At 50.2% G+C, this 26,876-nt stretch overlaps 3 protein-coding genes across 3 annotated transcripts in view; 2 read left to right on the forward strand and 1 right to left on the reverse strand.

Moving 5' to 3' along the window:
* The first annotated feature begins 236 nt into the window (after window positions 1-236).
* The window catches only part of TANGO2 (transport and golgi organization 2 homolog), a 423,798-nt gene continuing 397,158 nt past the window's right edge, over window positions 237-26,876 (forward strand). Inside the window, exon 1 of the mRNA XM_066331428.1 lies at window positions 237-248. The gene's annotated coding sequence lies outside the window, so the exon portion shown is untranslated. The remainder of the gene's footprint in view (window positions 249-26,876) is intronic.
* On the forward strand, window positions 1,293-11,941 carry TBX1 (T-box transcription factor 1). Its single transcript, XM_066331439.1, is given in 8 exon segments — window positions 1,293-1,509; window positions 1,511-1,858; window positions 5,007-5,108; window positions 6,467-6,638; window positions 6,863-7,018; window positions 8,409-8,476; window positions 8,673-8,773; window positions 9,522-11,941. Coding segments are annotated over 8 exon segments (1,515 nt in total). The 5' UTR covers window positions 1,293-1,381; the 3' UTR covers window positions 9,962-11,941.
* Window positions 17,100-26,876, reverse strand: part of GNB1L (G protein subunit beta 1 like) — a 47,588-nt gene continuing 37,811 nt past the window's right edge. Inside the window, exons 6-7 of the mRNA XM_066331425.1 lie at window positions 26,451-26,666; window positions 17,100-21,825 (exon numbers count right to left, since the gene is read on the reverse strand). Coding sequence (XP_066187522.1) covers window positions 21,559-21,825; window positions 26,451-26,666 — 483 coding nt within the window. The 3' untranslated portion in view covers window positions 17,100-21,558. The remainder of the gene's footprint in view (window positions 21,826-26,450; window positions 26,667-26,876) is intronic.

A 26,876-nucleotide genomic window follows, 5' to 3' on the forward strand; every position in this document is an offset into this window, starting at 1 on the left:
CCTGCATTGGTGTCTCCCCTATGGACGAAAACAGCCCTCTGTCTCCCAAGGCAAATGCTTTCAGTATCGCCTCTCTGATTTCAGTCGCCGCCGCCGAGCAAGCAGGGAAAGGAGCGCTGGAGGAGCGCCGCGGCGGCCGCAGCGCGCCCGCCCGCCCCGGCTGCCGCCCGCAGAAGATGCACTTCAGCACCGTCACCAGGGACATGGAAGGTGAGTGCCGCGCTCGGCCCCGCAGAGCCGCGGGGACGGGGCCGCCGGCCACCGCGTATCCGAGGGCTTTCGCACGGGCCGGCAGCCTGGCCGCGGGCACCGTGCACGGAGCGCGGCCTGCCTGCGGGGCCGGGCGGAGGAGGCTTCGCCGTTCCTCCAGGCACGCCTCGGCCCCTGTAGCCCTCCCTTAGAAAAGGGCATTGCCCGTGGCCCAGTAGTAGCTTTCGACGGCTCCGCCGCTGGGACTCGAGCCTTCTGAGAGGCGCTGAAAGCATCCCCGGATAGCGCCGACCGTGCCCCAGGCAGCGGCAGGCCGGGGCTCGGCTCCCACCGGGGGCCTGGGGGCTGCGTCGGAAATAACGCAAGAGACCCCCGGGACCTCGAGGAGCCTTTCAGCATCGGAGGGGCTGTGAAGGAGCCGGCCGCTCCCCAGGGCGGCCTGTCATGCACCGCAGGGCCCGCTCGGGCCGGCGGCCGAGGGCTGCGCAGCCGGGCTCGTCCCGGTGCTCCTCGGCGCGGACCCGAAGCTTTGCTTTGGTCCCGGCCTCTTCCCCTTTCTCGCCCGGGGATGGAAGGAGTGGGGCATTGCCAAACTAGATCCGACTTTCTCTGTCAGCCGCAGCCCCGCGGCTCCAGAGTGAAGGACGTTACCTGCAGCAGCGTAGCTACACGGAAATAAGAGCCGATTTCTTTCTCTGAGTTCTCCCACAACTCTTTTTTTTTTTTTTTTTTTTTTTTTTTTTTTTTTTTTTTTTTAAGGGGCGGTGGGCCGAAAGGAGGGAGTTTGCTTTGTCCCAAGTGGTGTGTGGCGAGGGAGGCCTGCAGAGATAGCACGGGCTTTGCACCGCCGAGGCTCTTGGCAGACCTCTCGGATTTGCAAAGAAAAAAAAATAGAAGGGAAAAAAAAAAAAAAAAGGGAAAAAAATAAATAATAAAAAATCCGAGGCAGGCAGGCAGCGGGAGCAGCGAGCTCCCCGCCTGCCCCGGGGGGAGCGGGGCTGGGGCCAGGCAAAGCGGAAAGGGGGAGGCGCCCCGCTGGGCTGGGCGCGGGGCAGGAGAGGAGGCGGAGGGCACCCCGCGGAGCCGCTGCGGAGGCGGGGGCCGCGCGGAGCGGCGCGGAGCTGGGGGGAAAGCGGGAGCCGGAGCGGAGCCCTGACCGCTTGTTTTTGGAATGATTTCAGCTATCTCCAGCCCCTGGCTCACCCAGCTGTCCCATTTTTGCGATGTTGCAGCTTTCACGGCCAACAGCCTGAGCAGCCTGAACGCCTCCGGGGGGGTACCACCTCTCGCCCTCCCCGGGGGACCCGTACGGACAACATGAGCCGCCACACTACGAGCCCTGCACGGCTCAGCAGCACCCGCACCCGCCGCCCCAGCCCCAGCACGGCTACCCTTTCGGCGGGGCGGCGGCGGCGGCGGCCGGGACCAACCCGCCGCCCTCAGGCCCCGAGCAGCCCGAGGGCGCCGGCGGAGCCGCCGCGGGGCCGGCCGCAGTCTCGGGTTGCTCTGCGGGGGCGGCCGCCGCGGCCAAGGCGCCGGTGAAGAAGAACCCGAAGGTGGCCAACGTGAGCGTCCAGCTAGAGATGAAGGCGTTGTGGGACGAGTTCAACCAGCTGGGCACCGAAATGATCGTCACCAAGGCGGGCAGGTCAGTGCAGAGCTCCCGAGCGGCCCCGGCTCTCCAGCCGCTCCCTCCGGACCCGGGAACCCAGGCCAGTCGGGGCGGGAGAGTCCGGTGCGAGCGGTTGAATTCGCAGTTTGGGGGGAGATTGAAGCTGCTGCCCAAGGGCGAGTCGCGGAGCGGCCCGGCCCAGCGGTCGCCGTCATTTGATCCTTGCGCTTCTCCTGGGGCGAAATCTGCGAGCTCTTGCGGCCCGAAGGCCTCGGTGCTGCGGAAGACCGCGCGGCTGCTGCTGCGGGCTGGCGAAGGCGTGCGGAGCACGGCGGGCAGGGCGCTGGGTTTTACTCCCGCTGGAAAGGGCGCTGTGCTCCTCCGGGCGCCTTCGGCTCTGACCCCACACGGGACTTGGATCCGTGTTTACGGAGGACAGTGTGTGCTCCCGGGGCGGACAGCAACGATACGGGGGAAGGGAACAAAACAACACGCAAACCCGTGCGAAACCTGCTAAATACATTCTTAGCACGGGCAGATGTTTTCCTTCCGGCGGAGACGCGAACAGACCCTAATTCTGCACCTTGAAACGTGTTCCAGGGCTGTTGCATTTCCCGATTACCGAGTAACGAGCCTGGCGGAGCGCGGCTCCTCTCGGCTCTGCTCCGGCCGCCGCGGCGCGGTTCCGGGGCCAGGACCCTGCTCCTGGCCAGGGAACAAAGAAAGCGGCTGATGCGACCGCGTTAGGAACGAGCAAAGCATATGGGGGAAAGAGGAGCCCCAATTACAGTTGTTAAGTTACTGCATTTAATGGAGATCCGCGGGAAGCGCCGCGGCGGCTCGGGCAGAGCTGCGAAGCTTTCCCCGCCAGGCTCCGGGCAGAGCTGCGAATTGTCCAGGCTGAGTCTTCCCTTGGTTTAAAGCGATCCGGCGGGGGGGAGAAAAGAAAAACAAACAAATTAAGGAATCCCCGTTGCTCGCTCTCCGTTCGCCCCGGGGCTGACTGCGGCGGGATGGCTGCTGGAGAGGGTCGGACTCCGCTCCGAACGGGCTGGCAAGAGCTGTGACCGCGGCCGTGCGCTCCCGCTCTCCCGTCAGCGATTTTGAGGGTCCTGAAAGTTCAAAAGAAATGGAACATACTTAAATGTACGCAGTTGCCTTTTTTTATTTATATTTTTTTTTTCAAATTAGCAATTTCCTAAAGTAAAACAATCACGGCGGTGCCCGGTGCAAAAGCAGCCGGCGCTGCGTTGCGGGAGCCGGGTGGAATTTCCCGCAGACGGTGCCTGCTCCGGCGCCGGGTCGCACAGCCCGCTGTCTCCGGCCGCGGCCCCTGAGCCCGGCGCCGGGCTCGGCGCTGCTTTCCTTAGCGGAAAAGGTCCTTCAGGCTCCAGGCGGAGGCTCTCTGCAAACACGAGCTCTTCGATCTGGCTTTCTTAGCTCTCCAAGGAGAGCGAAAGGATTGCAAAGATCCCGCTTTAAAAGTTTCGGAAATTAACCAATTCGAATTGAATCGGGGGCTTTCCTCCCACCCTTTTCTTCGTTTACTTTGTGACACCATCGGAACTCCAGACAGGCGAGTAAAAACAGGAGAAGACGGGGTAAAACCAGCAGGAAAAGGCTCGGGGAAGGCGCTGTAAAGCCTATTCTCTCCCAGCACCTCTGGGCTGGCCCTGCTGTTTGTCTGGATGGGTCTTATCATCTCAGGTTGTTTGTTTTAAAACTAAGTTTTAGAACAAGAAACACCGGAATTGGAGCTAATGGGGGCTTTTACACGTTTAAAAATAATAATAGCGGAGGGAGCGACTGAAAACGTGCTCCAGAGTTTGCTAAAGCCCAAAAAGAGAGGGAGACGCAGCTGCCCGATCCCGATGCAGCCCGGCAGAGCTGGGCCCGTTCTGGAAGAGCTGCGGAGCCAGAGCGCGCTGCCCCATCGCCCCTCGGACAGGGCAGGGGCGCAAAACAACAGGTCCGGGGGGGCTCTCTGTGCCTGGGTTCCATCGGGCTGTTTTTCCAGGGGGCGATTGGGACTTTGGTTTTTCAATGGCTGCAAAAACCCTTCCCGAAATATTGCCCACCGTCGCTCGCTTGGTTTACTGCTCTGTAAAACAAAACGAAGCTATAACGAGCCCCGACGCCAGGGCACACTTTCCCCGTGTCCCGCCGGGGAGCCGCGGGCCAGGCCCTGGTCCCGGTGTGTGCAGATGCAGGAGGGAAGGACGGGTGGACCGTCCCGGCCTCTCCCCTTAGCCCACCGCCGATCGTGTTTGTACTGCAGCCCCTTGAAGGAATCGTGCCCTTCCTGAGCGCAGGATTCGCGTTTCGGCTTAGCTTTGGGTCTCGGGGGGCCTGGGCAGAGAAAAACCGGGGGGAGCAGCCGCGGGGGCTGGCCTGCCCAGCTCCGGAGCCCTGGGCTCCTTTCTGCTCTCCTTTTCGTCCCGCGAAGGTGCGGGGAGCGGGAGCCCGGCCGGGCTCTTGCAATTCAGTGGATCCGGGACGGGGCTTTCTGGGAGATCCCCACTGCCCTCTATCCCCTGCCCGCCGAGGGGAGTGTTTGCTCCTCCGCTCTGGGAGAGGTCTCCCGCTGGCTCTAGGGGCTGCTGCTGTAACCACTGCTTTCAAACGGGCGCAGTGTGGTGGGTACAGAAGCTGCACAGGTGGGAACTCGATAACCTCGTGTCGTTCGCAGGAGTTTTTAGATTTGACCCCCACGGGCTGCCCGAGACTCCCAAGCTTGAGTGCGGGTCTGCAGACAGGGTAATAATGTCTTGAATTTGCCTCTAGTCAGGTCAGCTAAAAGGACGGGGAAACCACAGAGAATAAATTCCTTTCGCTCGATCTCTCCATAGCAAAGGCCGAGGATGCTCTTGTTCCCCCTGGCCTCTGCTCACCGCGGTGGGGCATTTCGGGGGTCTGACACAAACGGTCCCAGAGCCGGCAGGAGAGGCAGGACGCCCCCGGCTCGCCTTTCGGGATGCTGCCGAGGGCTGGGGAACACAGCAGCCTGTCTCACCACTCAGCTTGGGCGTATCTGCCTCTTCCTCCGGACAGTGGTTTCTGCGAGGGGACTTGTCGCCACAGCCGGGAGGGTATTGGAGCAGCCGGAGGGCAAGAGACCCGCGCCGGCCCCTCGGGGCTCCCTGCTGCTCCTCAGCTTAGCGCTTCTCTCTCCTCTCTGTGCCAGGCGCATGTTCCCCACCTTCCAGGTGAAGATATTTGGGATGGACCCTATGGCTGACTACATGCTCCTCATGGATTTTGTCCCGGTGGATGACAAACGATACCGGCAAGTAACAAATACCTGGCCTGTCCCGCGGTTCTCGGAGCTGCTCACTCCCTGCTCCTGCCCTCTGGGGGTTCGGGGATGTGTCCCTGGACGTGACACCTGTTGGTGCGAGACAGGGAGGGGACACAGGATGCGGCTGACCTGGGGTCTCTTTCACACCCTTGCAACGAGTCTGGGGCCAGGAGCGGCTGTGCGGGACCCAGGGCCCCCTCAGCCTCTGCACGGGCTCACAGGCGGCCGGGGCCAGCCTGGCATGGGCAGAAGGGCAGGTTTCCACAGGGCACAGGGCAGGAGCTGCCTTGTCCTGCCCGGAAAAGCTCTCCTTGTCCTCCTGCTACATGTCTCCACCGGCAAACACCCTTTGCCACTTAACAAAAATCCCCTCGGTGCTCCTTGAATGCTGTAGCCTCTCGGCGCATGTCTCGAGGCTGTGCCATGCCTGCTGGGGAGCTGCCCGGGTGCTTGGGTGAAGAGAATGGGGTTTGTGCTCTGGAAAGGCACCAGCCACGTAAGCCACAAAACCTTGTCCTTGTTTCCAGCGACAGTGTAGGAAGGCTTTGGAAACTGTCGACTCACGAGGCAGCGATGCAATCTGGTTTGGAACCCCTTTAATTTTAAGACAGTGAAAGGCACATTATGTATTTAGCTTCAGATCAGGACGCCGAGCAGGCAGCCCGCATAGGAATCGCAGGGTCCGATATATAAATATTTAGACAGATATCCAAATTCTCAGGGCGTCCTAGAAATGTTTGCTTGTCAAGGGAAGTAGGATATATAACATCCAATTGAGTATATCTTTAAAAAGTAATGTTTCTGCTCAAGTCCAATGGTTTCTAATTCCCCCTGTGCAAACACTGGCTTTTAAAGTAAACACGTGTATAGAAGATTGGTTTCTCTGTTTTAAATGTTACTGTTGAATATGTACTTTGAAAGAATGAAACAAGACTGCTAAATTCTGAACTTGCTATTAATCTACACACAACTTTCCACTCTTCACTTAAAGCCAGAGTGTTACTGTATAGAGGGCTCTTTTTCACCCTTTATTTTAGAGGAAAGGGGAAGCTTTTGTGGCTACTCTCTCAAACCTACACGGGTAGCTATAAATTTCCTCCATCCTGCAGATTTCTCTCACGACAGTTCCATCGCCAACCTGATAAAATATTATATCCCCTCCGCAGCAATTCTAGCTGCAGAAAAGAGCTCGTTCCTCTCGTGGTCGTAGGAAGCGGCAGCGATGGAGAGGCGGTGCTTCCCCCTCGGTGTGCCGCGGGGACAGTCCCGGCCCGGGTCCTGCGGTCGTTCGGGGCAGCGCTGCAGGGACCCCGGGCCGCGGCTGAGGGTGCCTTCCCCTCCCGCAGGTACGCCTTCCACAGTTCCTCCTGGCTGGTGGCCGGCAAAGCCGACCCCGCCACCCCCGGGAGAGTCCATTACCACCCGGACTCCCCGGCCAAAGGGGCGCAGTGGATGAAGCAGATCGTTTCCTTCGATAAGCTCAAACTGACCAACAATTTGCTGGATGACAACGGGCATGTAAGTGTTCCCGGGAGAAGGTGTCCAACACGGGGCCGCACCGGGTGGGCATTCCCCGCGCCGTGACTCCCGTGGGGTGACCCTGGCCGCGGCCCTCCCCGGGGGTTCTGCCCCAGCCCCGCGGCGGCCCCGGGCAGTGGAGCCGGCAGGGCCGGGGCTGCGCTCTCCTCTCTCCATGCTCCGCCTGGATCAGTTATTGTCTCCTTGCTCGTTTTATCATTCAGATCATTTTGAACTCCATGCACAGATACCAGCCGCGTTTTCACGTGGTCTACGTGGACCCCCGGAAAGACAGCGAGAAGTACGCGGAGGAGAACTTCAAAACTTTCGTCTTCGAGGAGACGCGCTTCACGGCAGTGACCGCCTACCAGAACCACCGGGTGAGGCAGCAGCGGAGCTCGGGGCGGCCCAGAGCGGGGGTTGGGGTCGCCCGGGAGGTACCATGGGTCGGGTGCATCCGGCGCTGGCTCAGCCCCTTCGTCCGGCTCCGGGGCTGCAGGCCGGGCTGCGGGTGTCCGGCGGCGGTGGTCGGGGGGATTCCCGCCTCCTCCTCCCCATCTGCTAAACCCATTCCGGGCAGCGCAAGGAACCCGATAGCCGGGGAGCTGCATCGATGTATGCCGAGGAAGCGACGTGGGCTCTAGCCCCATCGCCAGCTTCCCCCGCCCGGGGGAACCTCATTACCTGTGTAAACCCGAGACCGGGGCTAGTGGGGAAACTACAGGCTTCCCGCTGCGAAACGTCACTCACAATTTGTTTGGATAAATCTGTGATTTTACTGCTTTAAGCTCGTAGCGGTCTGTCTCTCCTCAGAATGCAATTATATGTTAAAAACGAAACAAAACGAAACAGAACGAAACAAAACACCCCCACCCCAATTTGATGCGGATCTCTGGGCAGCAGCTAATCCAATTGCTGCTTTAAATCGCATCAGTGTAATGTAAAGAGCAGGAGACCCAGCAGCGGGTGGAAATACGATTTCATAGCGGGGGCATTTCAGCGCTGCTCCGAACCTCCACGCTCTGCACTGATGCCGCCCAGGCCGGGGCTGTGTCCCGGGGCTGTCCCTGGGCAGCCGGCGGCAGTGTCACCCTCTGCAGTGGCCCTGAGCAAATTGACTTGAGGTCTCTCCGGGATGCTGCGGTCGGGCCGCACCTCGCCCCGGTGGAGGCGGCGAGGCCAGAGAAAGGCTGTGCCTTTAAGGGGCTCTGGAGTCCCTCCCCGGCTGGCATTTGCCTGATGGCTCCGGACAGCTGCTCTTTCTCTCCTGCTTTCTATCAGTTTGACCTCTAAGGCTGGAACTGTCACTGAGGGGCTTAAAGTTTGTTTTTCAACCCATTCCGGAAACTCACAATCACATACTTTATCCGTGGATTTGCTTAAATATAGAAAATGTCCTGCCTTCTCCCTGGCGAATTAAATAAATACATAAGTATGATTTATCCAGTGATTTGTCTTAACTGCTCCAGTGGTGACCCATATAATGTGGCATTTTCTTACAAGTGCATTTACTCAGCTTTTGCAGCCGACCCAGACTGCCTCTCCCTTCACCTTGAACTCATATTAGGTAGCATATTAGCCCACATATTCTAAGAGGGAAAGCACATTCTTGTGCTCTGTGGCAGAGAACACCCTGGCTCCACCAGCCACCTGGACCCTCTCTGTTACACCAAGCGCTGCGAGTCCCAAAGTCTGCTCAGGGATACACTCACTGTTTGGTCAGGGAGCCCCTTGTGCTGCTTTGAGACATTTCCCCACTTCTCCTCACAGATCACGCAGTTGAAGATTGCAAGCAACCCTTTTGCCAAGGGATTCAGAGACTGCGACCCTGAGGACTGGTAAGGCTGTGCTTTTATTGGTTATGGCAGTGCCCCACTCACCCCATTTCATGTGCATCTGCCCAGCTGACATTTACACAAGGCTTGCATGGAGGGGGACACTGTATTGGGCCATTTGCCAGCTCAGAGGCAATATTCCAATTGCTCATTCTGTTGGACCATCAGCTCTGTATCACTTCTTCCCTTCCTCTTCCAGGCCCAGGAACCACAGGCCAGGAGCTCTTCCTCTCATGAGCGCTTTTGCCAGATCCCGCAATCCAGTCTCTTCTCCAGCCCACCAGAATGGGACAGAGAAAGGTGAGAGCCCTCAGTGGCCAGCCCAGCCCATCACCCTGGCCCTGTTGGCCTGCACGGCCGGTGCATGCATGCTTGGGGCCAGCCTTGCTCCCCATGCTGGTGCACAGCCCCACTGCTAATGAGCTTTGTGCCGCCACTTAGTTTTTAAGGAAAAACACCCACCTTCATAGCCTAATTCATTCTTCCTTGGACTACAACATTTATGTTGTTATATGCTTGAGAAAATTTGCTCAATATTTAAACAATACCGCCCCTTGCCTTTAGAGTCCCATTTTCAACTTTTTGGCAACAAACTCAGCTTTTCAGGCGGGGATGCAGTGTTGGCCACAGGTTCCTTCTCGCATTGCCCTTTTAATGCGCCTCGGCAGTGCGCTTAGGGCCGACCCACTCCATTCAGGAGCTGCAGTCAGGTCGAACAACACCTCTGCCCATTGACTGCTTTTCCATTACCCAGAGCAAACAACTGCAAACACAACCGAAGGCCTTTCTTCCAACGCACTCCGGGCCTGCAAAATAAAGGGAAGTCTGTATTTGTTTAGTGTTACACAATTGCAAAAATGTCAGGCGTGTACCAGCTTGTCAGTCAAGTCAACTCCATTTATCGGAGTCAGAAGGTCCCGTCCCGCCAGCCCCGTTCCTGCCGCATGCCGCTGCTGCACGCCCCGCTCTCGCCTTCCCGCGCCTGTTCCCCGTGTGTGCGGATGCGCGTCCCGCGGGCGCGGCCGCACTGACGCTGTTGCCCCCGCAGATGCTGCCGAGAGCCGGCGGGAGTTCGAGCGGGAGGCGGGCGGGACGGCGCTGCACCAGGCCGAGGCCGCGCACCAGCAGCTCATGTCCCGTGTGCTCAGCCCCGCGCTGCCGGGCGGAGGCGGCGGGCTGGTGCCGCTGGCCGGGGCGGGCGGCGGCCGGCCCAGCCCGCCGCACCACGAACTGCGCCTGGAGCCCGCCGCGTCGGAGCCGCTGCACCACCATCCCTACAAGTACCCGCCGGCGGCGGCCGCCGCCTACGACCACTACCTGGGGGCGAAGAGCCGGCCCGCCCCGTACCCCCTCCCCAGCATCCGCGGGCACAGCTACCACCACCACCATCACCACCACCACATGAACGCGGCGGCCGCGGCAGCGGCGGCTGCCAACATGTACTCGCCGGCCGGGGCGCCCGCCGGCTACGACTACGGGCCCCGGTAACGGGGCACCGGCGGCACGAGAGACACCGCCCTGTCCCTTCCCGCCTTTCCCTCGCCTCCCGCCCTACGAGTGAGCTGATTGGCCAGCTTGACCTGATCGACAGCCCGACGGCCCAATCGCCGGCAGCCGGGCCCCGCCCCGCGCCCCGCCCCGTGGGGGCTGTGAGGGCGGCGGCGCCGGGAGCTCCATCGCGGTGTGACCCGCGGCTGCACTTTGATAAATGAAGCCATATGTCCTTATCTCCCCGTTCCCCCGCGCCTCCCTTCGTGCCGGGCACCGAGGACCGTCGGGCGGCTGGGATGCGCTGGGAGGACGGGGAGGCGGCGGCGGTGAAATGACTTGTCCCCTCTGACTCGCCCGCCGGGTCTTCCGATGGAGGTTTGGGGTTACCGCCGGGGCTGGCGGTGCCCACGGGGCCTGTACGTGAGCACCGAGCACGGCCTGTGGCCCCGGCCCTGAGCCGCGTGCCGTCCTGCACTTGCCGGTGTCAGTCTCTCCCAATCTGGGGCACACCGAGGGCTGATTCACAGGTGCCTCAGGTGGTTCTTTGAGGAGATCCTTGGGGAAGCAGAGTTTAATTTAAGGGAGCGCTTTGAATCCTCACTGCCAGAACAAATTTCCCACTTCTCCTCCCGCCCTGATCCACTCCTAAGTTTTGAGGTTCACTGGGATGCCTTAACCATTTAGCAGCATTTTCTGGAGCTGTTGAGAAGGGCCCATGGCCAAGGCACATCCACGTGCAGCTATGTTTGCATCTTGTTTTCCCAACAATACCTGGAAAGGTTTAAAAACCAGCCCGGGGGTGGGGGAATGTCTGCAGAGTTCAGGCTGTGTGTTTCTCAGCTGCTTCTCAGGCAGCCTCACACAGTCCTGCCGTGCTGCATCCCTTCCCGAGCTCTTGAATGCTCCTGTGGAGGTGCCTTTTAAAGGGACTTCAGGTTGTTTTTTTTCTCAGACTGGCTCACCCCTTAGATTTGTCTGACCCAAATTGTAATAGTCCTAAAGCACCTATTCTGCATTACCTGCTTGCTGCAACATCCCTCTTAATGCTGGTAAGTACTTTTTCCTTTAATATTTTCATTCAGTAGTCGTTCCTTACTGTTAAAAGATGGCCCTGTTCATCACAGTTCTCCAGTGATGTGTTTTGAATAGTTGGCTTGTGTTTTTGTCAGATGCTCACTGAAGGCAGTCCCTTTGTGTTCAGAGAAGGTATTGAGCAGCTCCTCAGCTCTGTTGGTATACAGTATTATGAACACTTGTCCCATTCTTCCACATGACTCCATTAAAAGATGGAGGTTATTTCTTTTAAAGTCATCTCTTCATCCACGTTTGTGCATTTTCATTACAAACTCTTTAAAACATGTTCTTTCCCTTGTGCAGGTGGCAGTGTTAATAGCAATGTTTATTTTGTCTCTGGCAGTGGGCTTTGGGCTTCCAAAACCTTTTTGGAAAGGTTTAAGAAGGGATACAGGCTACCATGATGAATATTTTATGTAATTTTTGTTTTCTGTTAAAAAATATATCTGGATCCATAAAAAAAACTTGTGCAAGAAATATGTATTTTATTTGACATTTGCAGTGAATTGTGAGATTCTTAGTGTCTGACTAACCCATAATTAATGTTCTCAGAAAGGTTGATATAAAATAGCCTTGTGCTTATTATTAGTCAGTGGGAAATGGCTCTCGGATGTGCCTATTGCTGTTGCTTTGCCGCTGTTATTTCAGAGTTTTCAGTATGATTTGTTATCTGTAAACTGATTAATCAGTGCCAAAGCTTTGGTCAAACATTTAATGAAGTTGTTATATTTATTATTTCCTTCAAAGATTATACAACCCCCTTTTTTTTTTCCTTGATAGTTGCAGTATAGGAAAAAAGTGAAGACAACCAAAGAATCATATCTGCAAAGTGTAGATACATGTAGATATTTGTAGATATATGTAGATAATCTTATTTCATTTAAATTGAAAAGACATTGGACAGTGACATTTATAAATATTTTTCCTCTTCTCCCTTTCTTTCTTTCATTTCTTGTTTGATTATTTGTGTATATTTGTCAGTTTGTCTGCCCTGAAGTTTAAGCCTCCCCTACAAAATGAGGGTTTTTAAGTAAGGAGGGTTCTCAGTCTGAGCAAACAGTGGCTCTCCGTAGGTGATTGCTCCTTCCCCTGTGTCCCTGGGTGTTGTGGTGCCCGTGGCTGTGGTGATCTATCACAGTACAGCAGTTTGCAGGGTTGGGGTCCCAGGTGAGAACAGATCTGTTTGTATTGGTAAGCACCTGCTCTCTTTGAGCACACAGAGAATGACCCAAGGGGCCAGGACTAAACTGTGCCCTTAATGAAAGTGGCTCAAGGTCCTTGCCTTGATGTAGGAATTTCAATTTATATTTGTTAGAAGAAGAGAAGATCACAGACCTTCAAGCTATGGCTGTGTGCAGTGGGCCCTCAGGATCACCAGTTCCGTGCCAAAGAACCACTGCAGAAGTCCCTAGGCTGGAGGGGGAGGAGACCACACAGCTGTGAAAATGGTATTTCTGACCGTGCATTTAGTCCATCAGTGTGCAAGGCGCTTAGACATGTTCACACTGAAGCACGTTAGCAGTCCAGTTCATGTCGTGTTTTAATCCTTATCACAAGATTCCTCAGGGCTTTGACTGGTGTCCCTCCTTCCAGAACAATGTCTCACTGGGTTGGAGTGTTACAGATATGGAAAGCAAGAAGGTTTATTTTTCTATCCCAACAAAAAATCCATTTCAAATAAACAAAACCCACATAATGCTGCAGGTTGACTAGTAGAAGCCTTTTGAAAATCACAGAAAATCTGTAACACTTTATTGTCACATTACCTGTCAGCCTCTTAGTCAGGATAAATCATGTACAGGCCATGCATGTTCTGTGTATTGTAGATTCATTTGACAAATTACTTTGTATAATTTGATTACATGTCTGATTAAACTTTACTCAGCCCATGCTGTCACCAAGGTCCACGGCACATACTAGGAAGGAAGGCGGCTGCAATTGTAGGCAACACTTCGCTTGTGGTACCTCAAGTCACACAAAGCACTTACACACGAAGTGTGTTTAAAAGCTGCTGTAAAACAGGCCCAAGTGTGGAGGTTACAAGCATCCCTTGTTTCTTCCAAATAGAGCTAGAGAATAAATTAGCCATCCAGCCCTATTTTCTAGAGCAACAGGCTGAGTTCAGTGTGTGCTCCTGAGGTCTGGAAACCACATCACTTAGCTCAGTGGATAAATCCAGGATTAGGCCCACACTGGTGGAACAAGGGTAGCCTTTGCTTAATCACCTAACCCAAACACTGGGGATAGCTCCAGTTTTCAGAAATGGCTTTTTGCAGTTCATTTTATTCTTTCCTTGTCAGTGGAATTGACTAAATTTGGCCTAGGATAGGAGCATGGGGATGAGACTCCTGTGTGTTTGTGGTGTTCATGCACACTTTTTACACATTTCATAGACATTCTCTTTAGTCTTTCCTTCTCATCAGGGAGCCCCTATAACTCTCTGGCTGGAGCTGTGCAGGTTGACCCCAGCAGCTGCCCCTCGGCATCCTGGGTGTTGGCATCTCTTCCGTCAGTCTCAAGCACGTGTACACACGGCCGTGGCCAGGGGAGCAACTGCTGTGGCTTCTGCTCACAGGGTGGGCAATGACCCGAGGACTGTAGCAGCTATTGAAAGGTGTTCTGCAGCCTGCTGGGGGACGGTGTGGGTCTCCCATGAGCCATGGCTACTGGGGCTACATGGCTCGGGGCCACCTGAGCCGGGGCACTGTCCTCTCCCGTCAAGCATTCCCCCTTTCTCTCCAGCAAGTGGATTTCAGCCTGTCGTGCTGGATCCCTCACCAAGGGGCACTTGTACCTTGATCTGTACGGAATAAGAAAAGCAGGTTCACTCGTGCTGTGTAACGTTCTGCCTGTGTAAAGGGATCCCTGCAGCCGCTGGAAACAAGTCAGGCACCCACAGGTTAGGGCTGGGGGGCAGAAGCTGAGCCCTGCTGCCTGGAGAGGGCTGGAAGAGCAAACGCAGCAGTTCCTGCAAAGCAGGTTTCAGCATCATCACCCAAAGACTCAAAAGGCTGCCCTGAGCCTGTTGAACACGGCTGGGCTGGAAGGTGGGAGGAAGCCTGTGTGTGCACATACATCTGTTGGTTCTTAGTGCTTTGCCTTCTGTTGCTCGGTTTCCCGGTAGGCTGAAGCCAAATGTGGTTGAGGCCGCGGTGCTTTGGCGTGACCCGCCGTTTGTGTGCGATGCCGGGGTGGACAGGACAGCCCCGGTGTGTCCCGAGGGTCACCTCGGGGGGTCCTGCAGGTACCGCTCCCCGCGGCCGCGGTGGAGGAGGACGCTGCGCGCACCCCGGGCGGCCCTGCCTGAAGAGCCGGCTCCCTCCAGAGGGAAGAGCCGGGCATGGCACGGGGTGCATCCGGCACGCACGGGGAAGGGCTTCATCTTCCGCGCCTGGGAAACGCACGGTGAGAGGAAAATACAGATTCGGGCTTCAAGGAAAGATTTCATATTTGAAACACTCTGGCAGAAATAAGAAGGGGCAGTCTGGTGTGAGTTACAATTTGAGGATACTCAGCCGGCAGTGGCTCAGCCGTTGCTTTAGCTGGTGTTATTAAGAATCCACCGCGTGTGTGTAGAGGCCAGCACTTTGTATGGATGTAACGTTTTTCTAGACATATGCATTTTGTTCTTCATTTAATCATTGCAATTCAATTGATTGCTAAGATACATCATTTACACAGGTGTTTGACAAACCTAGGTGAAAGTGTCTGTACCCAAAGATTTCTGTTATTGCCATTATCATGAGCTCACCAGTGCATATAAACCGTGCTGTGTTACAGTGAGACACCCCTTGCCGGTGGGAACCTAGACAGTGTATCAGAGGTTTGCAAATCTCAAAGAATAGTATTTCATACTTTTTTCCCCTGCTCAGTATGTTGCCCACACAATATCAATGCAAAAAGGAAGAGCTGGTTTTGAAGACACACATTGATTTTGAAAAACACAGACATGTCCCATACACAATTGTATGTACAAGTCTGCTCTGCAAAGGCCCACTGTCCTTCAGGAGGGCTGTGTAAAATATTATGTGTTGCATATGCCAGAAAAAACGCACTCATTCCCCCCATTAATAGAAATGACCTATTATAAATTTACCAAAGATACCATAGTTTTATAAATTGGCCACATATGTCTGTGTAATATATTTATTATATCACCTTTCACAGCATTTCTGTTTTATGAAATTCAGCCTTGAATTTGTCACATATGTTTTGCATATATGTGCAATACTTGGCCAAGTATATCCAAGTAAAGTATGATAAATGCGTTCTTTCCATATGGGAAATTAAATGTTTTTCCAGATTAAAAAAAAAAAAAAAGTTTATTAAGAGCAGCCTATACAAAATAATTACAATAAATCACTCACTTCCATTTAGGTTAAAATTATAAATTTGAACTAGTAACAAAGTGATTAAGAACAAGAGCCAGAAAAGTCACATTTAGGACCTAATTCTGTAAGGAGATGGAGCAGCATAGATAGAAGGGGCTCTGTGCATTTTCAGTGCTCACTGCTCTGTGCTGTGACATCCTGCCAGGCTGTAGAGCAGCTTCCATCTCCTGCTCCCGCTGCAACGGGAGCTGCCGAGGGACAGCGTTCCACCCCCTGTGAGAGCCAGTGACCTGCACCGGCCACTCCAGCCTGGCTTCTGCTCCTCTGCCACAGCTCATAGTGCTCTCTGGGAGGTGGAGAAGGGAAGGGAATGTTTCCCTGCAGCTCCTCCTCCCTGACGCTCCTGCTGGCAACCAGCGGTGGACAGGGCAGGACACCTCGGCTGCCACTGCTGGGTACCTGCCTGATGTCCTTGGGCTTTAAATTGCGAAAAAGGAGTGAAAACCGGAATAAACAACGTGTAAGACTTACAGAAGCACCTTCGTGTGAGGTGTGAGCGCTATTGCTTTTGTCGCTGATGGTGGGCAGGGGCTCGGGATTTGCGTTTTACTCCACTTGCTTCATGCTCCCGTTTTTTCCTTGTTCCGGGGTTAATGGTTCCCCTTCTCTCGGTGCTCCAGCCTGGCTGCTTCAGCTGCCCTTTGTCTGGGGTGTGAGCGCCAACCGTGGGCAGAGAGAGCTGCAGGCAAAGCCATCATCTGGAAAGGGCAGGGGCGGGGTGGGGAGAGGCAGCCCTTCTCCCAGGTTGGTTCTATTTGAGCACTGCCTTGCATATTTCTTTTATTTCAGCAAACATGAAGTGAGTCTTTCATTCTATTCCCTTTCCTGCTTGTTGTCAACTACTTCAAACCAGATGGGCTCAAGAGATAAAACTATGAAGACTCAGTGTCTCTATTTAGCAGGATGCCAAGTCTGCATGCCATCAAAGTATCTGAGGCAAAAAAATCTGAACAGACAATACTTAGAGTAAGTGTTAAGAGCAGCCTAGATGCTTTTCCATGAACACAAACAATGCATCCACAAATCACTGAGCTTTCATATCAGCAATTTTTAAAATTCCCATCAGGACAAATGCCACAGCCACATTTTCTGTTATGTTAAAAGTTATTCCAGCACGCCCACTGCCTTCTTACCTGTGTCAGAACATGTTAGAGCCAGCAGTGCCATGAGGGCCTGGAAAATGGACTTTTGCGTGTGTGAGGTGCCAGAGCCATGGAGCCAAATAATGGTTCAGCATTTGAACATCCTCGCTGGGTTTCCAGGCTCAGTCAATCCTGCCACTGGTAGGAAAGAGATCATTGCTGTCCAGAAAGCATCTGAGGATTTTTATAATTTTTTTGCTGCCCTAGTTTATGTATACTGAGAATAAAAACTAGATGGAAACAGCATCTAGCAGTAATCTCAAGTAAATTTAACAGTTATTTAAAGTCCCTTTTATTTTTTTAGTAATCAGAGCTTCAAATTGTAACAGGGAATTATTAGAATAGTATTTTTTTCACTGCCATGTCACTCTCCTGTGGGGAGATAGTTAATACTCCAGGGTGGTTCTCCTGCAGTGCACGTGGCTGCTTCAGGATCTCAGTCCTTCCCCTGTCATCCCCCGTGGCACTGCAGCTTCTGCTTTTAGGTTTTATCACTCTTCAGAGCACAGAAATAAATACACTCTCCTCTGGGTGAACACAGGCTTTTTTAGAGGTGTAGATTGTGGTCTACAGGATTTCCTGGTGTACTGACATCTTTCAAAAAGGATGCTGGGGAAGTAAAAGCAAATATGTCTGAGACAAAAAGAAACTTGTGTATGAGTTTTAGAGGCCAGACCTATTACTGTACGCTTCCACCAGGTACTCTTCCAGCCATCCTTGTCCCTCTCCCATGGACAATCTGGCCACTGCTGGTGGTTTGCTCCAAGGCCCTTCATACCCTCCACAGTCTTCCTGTCACCTCAGAGGAACAAGCTGCTCCTTCTCTCCTTTGTTTTGATTTACCTCCTCTCTTCTTCTTTCTTCTCCTTTTACAAACCAAACTGCCAATCAAATTCCTCTGAGGTCAGAATAAAGCAGTACCCAGCACTGCTGATAGGATGTACAGCTGTAGTTCAGACCACTAATCAGGTGAGCAAAACTTTCCCGAGAGATTATATTTTCATTTAATTTGATACTGTGAGATCATTACATAAATTGCCAACTCCCCCTGTGATCTTAATTCTGGATAGCATCTTTCACATTACAAAAACAACCTCCAGCATGCCCCAGAAGAGTAGGAAATAGACAAACACAGCCCAGTTTACTTGGAAAAGCTATAGCAGGGGGACCCAGGCTGGAATTTCAGAGCATTACGCATTAGCAGAACTCCCCCTGCCTTCTCCTTAGTCATGGCTGTCACATTCCTGGGAGCACAGTGGTCATGCTTGAACATCCAACTTGGTGTCTCAGCACTGCCGTAACATTGTCTAGTATTAATCCAGGCAGTCATGTGCCATGTTTTATGTAATGATCCACATGTTCACACCACAGACACACAGCCAGAAAAGGAAACACATTGATTTAGCACTCAGTAATCCTTGTTTAATCCCCAGTCCTTCGGTTTACATCACTAACATGGCTCCTACAGTAGTCAGTGTTCTATCTTTGTTCTTGGCAGACTGAATTAAAGGAAAGATTTATTAATTTGTAAGTTGGCTTTGTAGATGCATCTTAAATATGCTAAAAACAAAAGCGGACCAGAAGCCAGTATTGGCTTAACTATAAAAATCTGCTCTTTTAAACTCAAGCCTTTGCAATAGTCCAAGTCAAGCTGCAGAGTAATGTTTTGGCTTGCTGTAGCAATTGCATTCTAAAGGACTAAATTTAACAACTGTCTCATTGCATGCCCCCAGCTTACTTCCTTTTTCACTCATTACTGCAAACACAATTAATCTCCTCTTTCCTTGCTCATCTACACTAAGGACTGCAGTACTTTATGGCTCATGTACTGATAAGAGAAAGGAGTTGTAACTAATGGATTCATTTGCAAATAATGTTAGAGGGTCAGAGATCACCATTCATTCCAGTGGTGATAAATATTCCATGTAATTGCTGCACAAATGCTGGTGTTTGGGATTTATTTCTATTTCTTTACAAATGCCGGTTGCTTTCTTCCCTCTCATGGTGCCAAAGACGGTGATTCCTGGGAGGAAGCCTTTTGTAATAATTTAGCTGTCATCACCTTCACTCCTGAATCCTCTAGGCCAGGTACAGGCTAGCCCTGTTCCTTTCTGGCAGGTGAGATTTCAGAGCCAACTCCAGCACCTTAAAGTGGCTCTTTGCTCACAACCTTCTGCTAGCAAATCAGCACAAACCATGCTTATGGTACAATTGTAATTTAATTTATTTTTTTTTTAATTAAAAAATGTGGATTTCTTAGATGCCATCAGATAATTGTATTTTACAGTTCTAGTTATATTCAGACAATTGTCTTTTACAGCCTATACTAATACAGACTCTCTTTCCTGTTGGAAACCATTATTCTTTGGAGAAGTTCAGGTTAGTTCCTTAGGCAAATAAACTGTTAGAAGATGAATTCACAATCGAACTATGGCATTTAGTCTCAACTCTAAATCAAACTAGTGTAGTCTGGTTGCTCATTTCAAGGAAACTATAATGTGAAAGAAAAATCTGTTTACTGGGTGTTTAAATAAAATCAGTAGTGATATAAAGTGTTAATGAATTAATTGTATTGTGAAAAAGTATGGCATGGATAGTGCTTTGTTAATGGGAAGCAAAGGATGGGTCTGTTCCTGCAAGCAGCCCTGCAGCCTGTGTCCTTCCTCCTGAAGCTGAGGAAACTCTCACCTGTGTGTCTGAGATGTAGTTCATGTCCTCATTTTCAATTTGTACTTGCATTACTAAGTTTGTTTTTAAGTCTACCTAATCAGACAAACATAAATATTTAATTCCCCGCAAAAGGCAGTAAGTTAGATGTAGGCACCCAGTAATCTCTAGAGTATCTTCCAGAAGACATTTGTTCTAAACATCCCGTATGAATCTCCCTAATTACTTTAGAGACAGATGTTGACAGTAAATGGCAATTTTCAGAGAAAATATACTCAAGAATTTTTGACTTTCAGGCTCTGATCTAATCATGCTCTTTCCATAGCCTATACCAGAATATTTGCACCAAAATTGTTTCCTACACTAACCATTTGCTCAAGATGGGTGAGCCCTGGATTTCCTTCCTTTCCTGCTGGATGAGCATTAAACCTTCAGCTCAGTTCTGTGTAAACTGCCCAGGAGTGCAGGCTGCTGCCATGAATGAGGAATGCTGGCAGCCTCTGGGCCACGTGTGTGCTGTTGTACCACACAAGGCAAAAGGGAATCTCTGTGCAAACTCCTTAGGTCAGGTCCCCAGACCACGTACAGCAACACTTTGTCCATTTATTTATTCTATTGTTTCTTTATGTCAATTCGGACCTACTTTGACAAAAGGGAAAGACAACAGAAGGAAAGGTTTCTTCCAGCAGCAGGTTTGTGGAGAGTGACTGCATCTCATTCCACAAGGCTGAGGTGGAGCTGCTCGTACAGTGGGGGCAGCTCCTCTTCTGCCTGGGAGGTGGATGATGTGCGGAGATGTGCAACTCTGTCTGGTAGGTGTAATGAACACCATCACCTCCCCTTGACTCGGGATCACTCAAAATTAGGCTTCAACTTTCAACTGCAATGTGACCCTCCACACAGCTACTGAATAGTAAAGAAATAATCAAAGAAATGCATTATTTAAAGTGTCACCACACTCTAAAGTGTGTAAGGCCAGGTTTTTGTTTAGAAAAGCCTGGCAACAGTATCCTGGTTCTGTGTTTTAATGTAAAGAACATCAGGCTGGGTGCTTAAGGCTTTCAGTCCAGCAATATTCTCTGTCTGCAAGGCACAGCTGGGTAACAGACCCAGACCTTAATTTGTATGGGTGTTTTTCCTGAAATAATTTCTAAAGTCTTTGATGTTGCTGTTCACTTTTGGTCACTTTTACTTTGATTTCCACCTCTCTACAGAACAGAAACAATTATTTCCAATAAAGTATCAACAGTGCACAGCCTGGACACAGTTGTCACTGCAGCTTTGTGGCCAAATCCAGCAGTACCCTGGCTCTCAGCACACTGGTGTGTGTCTAATAAGCTTTAGAAGAATGCAAATGCTGCTTTGTGAGTCAAACAAAATAAACCTTCATGAATGAATTTCAGCTTCCATGACTGTAGAGATGACAAGTTAATGGGACCGTTTGCACTGTGTGGACAAGGATTTACCCGTGTGATTCCCCTAAATGCTAATGGGAGTTGTGCAGCTGAATCCCAGACTTGCCACGTTGAAACTTACCCCGAACTCTCCAAGGAGAAGGGCGCTAATTGGATTGCCGAGTTTAAATCCTTTAGCTCATCAGTCTGTGGAAAGGATTTAGCACTGGCTCTGTAAAAGGCTTTACATAGCTTTGCAGTGCAGTGCTGGGGAAGATTCTTTCCCTTTCTTTCTTGTGATTAATTGTGAGGCTTGAGGTGACAGGAGACATAATGAAATTCATAAATGCCGAAGGCCATCCCTAGTCACATTCCTGGCTGTTGGTTTAAGTTAGAAACTGACAGAAGTGTGAACAAATCAAGGGTGTTCTGATAGCCTTTCAGTTACAGGGAAGAAAAAGTAACTGACAATGAGAAACCACTGGAGGTGGTTTAATGGGTATAAATTTTCAAGAAGGAGTGATGTTTTACACTGACTAAGATTCTTGGATACATAAATGACTTACAAACAGACATATTCTGCCTCCACTGCAGTTTGAGGGATTCCAGTCCTTTTTTACCAAAGGTATTGGCACAAGTTATGTCAGCAACTTGCCAAAGGAAAGGTGTTGCAAAACCCGTAGCAGAACCCAAAGCAACTCTGGTCTTTGTTACTGGCCTTGTTCTGCTTATTATGAATTTAAAATCCACTTTCCTCTATGGAAAGAAAACTTACAGCCTTAACAAGCAGCACAGGAATTAACCTAGGACTCTCACTTCAACCTGGAGAACAGATTCTACCACTTCCCCACATGCACATTTGAATTACAGCGCTACGAACTGCTTCACCAGTCGTGTTTTCCTAATCCATGGCAGTGCAGGATGTGTCACGTCTGAGCATATATGGACCAGACACTGATGCGCTGATCTCTGGAGCCAGCTGCCAGCAGCCTCTCCCGGGGCTTGCTGTGATCTGAGAAGGACACACAGTGGACAGTTGCTGTGTGATAGTCCAGCACTGCTAAGGGCTTCAGCTTCTTCCAGCCAAAGATCCTGATGCGATGATCCCACCCTGCTGTTGCCAAAATCTTCTTGTCTGGACGGATGGTGATATCAGATATGCCAGCGTTGACAAGTTCATGTGTTTTGTAAACCTTTGTGAAAAAGTTACAAATGAGCTCTGGTTATTCAAAACAGAAGAAAAAGGAATCTTTTAGTACTTTAGCAGGTGTTGTGCCCACCCAACACACCAGTGTCACACAGGGAGCGTGGAGCTTTTCACCATGTGGTGGATGGACCTTGGTGAAAACAACAATAGACAGAGACAGAAAACACCTTACCTTGAGCCTCCCATCTCCAGAGCAGTTTTCACAAAATAAACCAACTCTTGTATGCTTTTAGTTTATTTTGCTTTTAAAGCTATATATATATTCTGTCACAATTGAAGCTCTGAACTGAGGTTTTGAGCACAGCTTTGCCCTTTTCTTCCAGCTGTTCTTGAATGAGCTGCAACATTCAGAGGTAAGGCCATGTATTTTCCCTGCTTCTGCAATAGTCCCAGGCTTAGACCCTTCTGAGCTGATGTTTAAGCTACCTGCTACTCACTTCTACTACTGTGGCCCCTCACGAAAGCCCCAATAAGCTGCTGTAGCATTTACCTCAGTCTTGAGAAAGGAATGCTTCCAGGAATTGGGTTACAGTGTCAGGACATCTGTATTTCTAGTACTCCTTCCCAAGAGACTTCTATTTACACCAAATCCAAGGAGGGGATTATGGCCAAGTTATTGATTTCAGTCTTGGAAGCCTTTTGTGACTGTTTGGAGACTACTGGGGCACAGGTTTCAGAGGGGCACAGTTAAATTGGGAGGCATTTGACTTTCTTCAGGAGGCACTGGGGCTGCACAGGACTTAACCCCTGGAAAGAAAAGTGTTTGCTTTACTGACACGTTTCTCTTGAAGCACAAAGCTCCAAATAACACACCTTTGCTGTTCTCACCTCTGGTAACTTGTCTGAGTGAGCAATCTGCCTCTGAAACACATGCAGAATATGCACACAAGTGTGCGTGTGCATTGGAACAGCTCAGCTTCTGTCACAATGGGGAAAACACCTTTGGCTTATAAGGCTGGCCCTGAACTGCTGTTATTTGTCAGTACCATAGGAAATGACATGACAATGCCACTGTCTCCTTAAGCCTGAGTCTGTAGCTATCCTGTACCAAAGCTCAGTATCACCCAGTGCCTGTTTTAATTCACTGTGTGGTGTTTACTGTCTGTCTGAGGCAGGAAGGGATTGACCAGCACGTCACACCTGAGGAGTTTTCCTCCTCGAAGGACATGCCATGATTCATAGCTAGTACAGGGTTATAAAGACATATCATTGCAGATAATTTTAACCTTTATACTGGATGTAGAAAACTCCAGAAGTGTTGGTCAAGGTTGGTTTCAGATGCAGCTGAACACATCTTAGAACCTTACCATAAAGCCATAAGCAATTATTTTCCAGCTATGTAAGAACTGCCCAGCTACCTACTCAAACAGCAAGAGCTGTGCAGTTCAGTAAGACAAAAGGTTGAATGAAACTTGACACGTTTCTTACATGCTCTATACATTTCTTTTTTCAAAGATGACCTGAAGAATGTGTCTACAATGAATTCGGAACAGAGGACAGCAAGTTTTGCTCAAGCCTAATGAGAAATAGGTTGTCTGGGGACCTCTTGGTGCGGCTGCTACTGTAAAACCTGTGCTTTTTGTTAGTACATGTGCTCCAAACTCCCCAGGGTAGGTCTACTGCAGCATGGCCCCAGTGGGATTTCAGTTGGTGTAAATGTCCTGGGAAGGGAAGGATTTATTCCTCAGATCATCAGCCTGGCAAATGTAGGATGAGTCTTACTGTGTAACTGAGATTATTAGCTAATGGCTATAACCAATCCTGGGCGTGGTGCTCTCATCATTAGTGTCAATTATGTGGGCAAGATCCATACAGCACAGTCAGGGCGACTGGAGAAATGGCATGTCCTCAGCAAGCTACAACTTGAAAAGGAAGCCTGGAATGGTGATGCCTGTTGGCTATGGAACATGAGGGAACAGTGGGCATTTGTGCATGATCTGCAACTACGAGAGAGAGAGAAAAGCAACACAAAGGAGAAAACTTGCTCAAGGTATATGCAGCCAGGTGTAATCCTACTGCCAGGATTTGTCCCATCCCAGGACTAACTACAGCAGTCACATACCAACATAGTTTCCTAACCAGAGAATCAGCTTGTAATTAAGAAAACAAAGAGGTAAAAAACAGGTGAGCTGCTTTCAGCCAGTCACAACCAAGGACACTTGCATCTATACCCAAACCATGTCTTTAAACCCTCTGCTTATTAGGAAAAAAACAAAATAGCAGCTGACTATGCTTCAGCATTTGGGAGAAAAGCCTCGGCAGCCGAACCAACAAAACTTACATTACAGCTTACAGGATTTTTTCTCTTGTCATAAAAAAAGAAGCTTCTGTGGTTATCAGATTTCTGCTTTGTTTATTCACCTGCACAATCTGTTTACCTCCTACATTCTACCACAAACATCAGCACATAATTACACTATCTCATCCAAATCAGAAGCTCATAACCAATCCTGTCATTTGCTGCAGTGATGATTTCAGCAACTTTCCTGTAGAAGACAATACAAACTTTCCCCATAGCAATAAACTCTGCAGTTACCTTCATCATCTATTCATTGACACACTGGAACACTGCCACTTAAAACAGAGCTGCAGTACCATCATTGCATCATTCCCTCTCCAACGGCAGATAGCTGTGCACCACGGTTACTTATTAAAACCTTTTAGAATAAAAATAATGTGCCACTGAGTGGCTTTCCAATGTCTACCATTACCTCAAGTACCTGGAATGTCAGGGAAAAAAATCCCCATCTGGTTTACATTATTAATGCAATAGTGGAAAAAAACTTAATCTATGTCCTTGACAATCTCTAGTGCTCATATGAAAGATGCATTTTTTTTAGGGCATTCATGCTCTCATGAAGCACAGGAACATTGCTTTTGTAGCTTATAGTACTTGGCATTTAAATTTCTTCTGAGGCAACCTTCTATCTGTCAGTGTGAGGTGCTGAAGATGTAGCTAATCTTACACCCCCTAAGAATGGGAATAACAATACTTGGAATATTCCAGGTGAACGACGGTTTCTCCTGTGAGTTGTACTTGTAGCCCTGCATACAGTTAACTCATTAGTGAAATGTGCTGTAAAGAACAATATTTTCTTTTCCTTTAGGAAAAAAGTTTAGCTATAATTAATATGAAAGAACAGCTTTCTCTACACCACCAGAGTATTTGAAAATTTAAGAAGCCTGTCATGATGTCAGATTTCTGTCACCTTGACCTTAGAGAACGAGTCTCAATACCAAGTTTCTTACTGGGATTGCTCATCTTCCTTCCACTTCCCTGAGTTAAGGACACCTGGGGCAGATGGTGACAAGCAGGGGGAGGCAAACAGGACCAAAAAACCAGCAAACCCACATGCCAATGTGTTTCAGAGACCTCCACTACTCGTTCAGAGTTCAGAGTGCCTCTTTCATGCTGTGTTGTGTATTAAGGTACAGCTGCCTCCTCAGTGAGTGCCACGTCCTCCACACTTCACTGGGACTGGCTGTGTTTGCACCACACACACTTGGTGCCCTGCCACCCCAGAAATGCAGGTGCTCTGGTGATGCCTCACAGATTCCACACCTTCACAGTGTCCCCCAGGTGATGAGCCACCACTGGACGTCCCAGCCTGTGCTTTTCTTCCTATAGCACCATTCTGAAAATAGCATTAACTTGCTGTACTACTTTAAAAAAAATCTCCATAAAAGCTGCAAGGTGCCACAGCAGTTATTGTTCTCCCATGAACTGGTGTATCCAGCAGGTCTCTTCTCAAGGGTGACGGGCACACAGGGGCTGATTCAGGCCATCTCCATCGTTCATGGGACAACTGCCACTTCCAAAAGGTTAAAGCACCCAGCAGTGGAGAGGCTGTGCATGGGCTGTTTCAATTTTCATGAGCCTTTTTGCAGTTTATTTCCACACCTACATTTCCAGTTCGTACTTAACACCTTGGCACTGCTAAAGCTGTCTAGATGAAAGCAGTATTTATGGCCATTCCCTAGCACAGCCTGAGCTGGGGGTTACATGACCTCCTTCTAACCCAGCCATTCACAGTACCACAGCTCAGACATTACCTGGGGCAGCCAACTGCCTGATTTTTGTCTCTGGCTGGGCCCTGTAGGTGCCAAAAGAAGCTGGGTGCCTAAACCTCATGTCCTCTTGGTGCTACAGGGCTACACTTACTCTTTCTGCTTGTGAAGTATTTAATGGAATACTTCTGTCTTTCCCACAGTGGAAAGCTCGCTATGGCCATTCAAGCAGAACGTTTCGAAAAGCAATCCTTTGTTTCTCATTTTTATAACTCATTTATAATGTTTAGGGCATTCCAAGAGCTGGATACTACCAATGTGATAAATGAAGATACAGAGGCAATGGCTTGAGTAATGCTAGGCCTGTGTGCCTGTTGCAACTTTGGTAAAACCAGAAACATGTGAGAGAGGGTTTTTTATTTTTTTTTTAAATCCTCACCATCTTTTGCTAAGTCTAGTCCATAGCACAGACATTCTAACCAGTCTGTGATTAATTAGCTAGAGATCTGCAACAACTCCTCTTCATGACTAAATATTTTTTTAGTCTATCAAACTGTTAGTGCAAAGTGGGATAAATGACACTAGAGGGCCAGTGATCCTGACCTGGAGGTTCTGTTGCTCATTGAGGCTCCAGATGCTAAGCACCTTTTCAGATGAGCCCGAGATCCCCTTGGCCTTCTCCGAGTCAAAGTCAAGGCTCATCACTGGCTCCTGGTGGCAAACGAGTTTGCTCAACACTTTTCCCATTGACACATTCCAGAGGACAACTGATCCATCTTCATAGCCAGCCAGAAGCACAGGTTGTGAACCACAGTTGAGCTGATTAAGGAAAAATAAAATTGTTTGAGAAATAAATAGTCAGTTAAGAAAATTATCATCCCTGTGTAGGTTTTAGTCCAAGCAGCAAGAGAGTAATTTAAAATGCTGACTGGTGTAGAAGTGAAAAAAAGTTTATAGATGTCTGAATGTCAAATTCTGATATTCCATCCACTTACAGAAAGCATTACTAGGTAATACACACTTACAGGT

Source organism: Sylvia atricapilla, chromosome 17 (assembly GCF_009819655.1).
Source record: "Sylvia atricapilla isolate bSylAtr1 chromosome 17, bSylAtr1.pri, whole genome shotgun sequence".
In the NCBI taxonomy this organism is placed as follows: Eukaryota; Metazoa; Chordata; class Aves; order Passeriformes; family Sylviidae; genus Sylvia; species Sylvia atricapilla.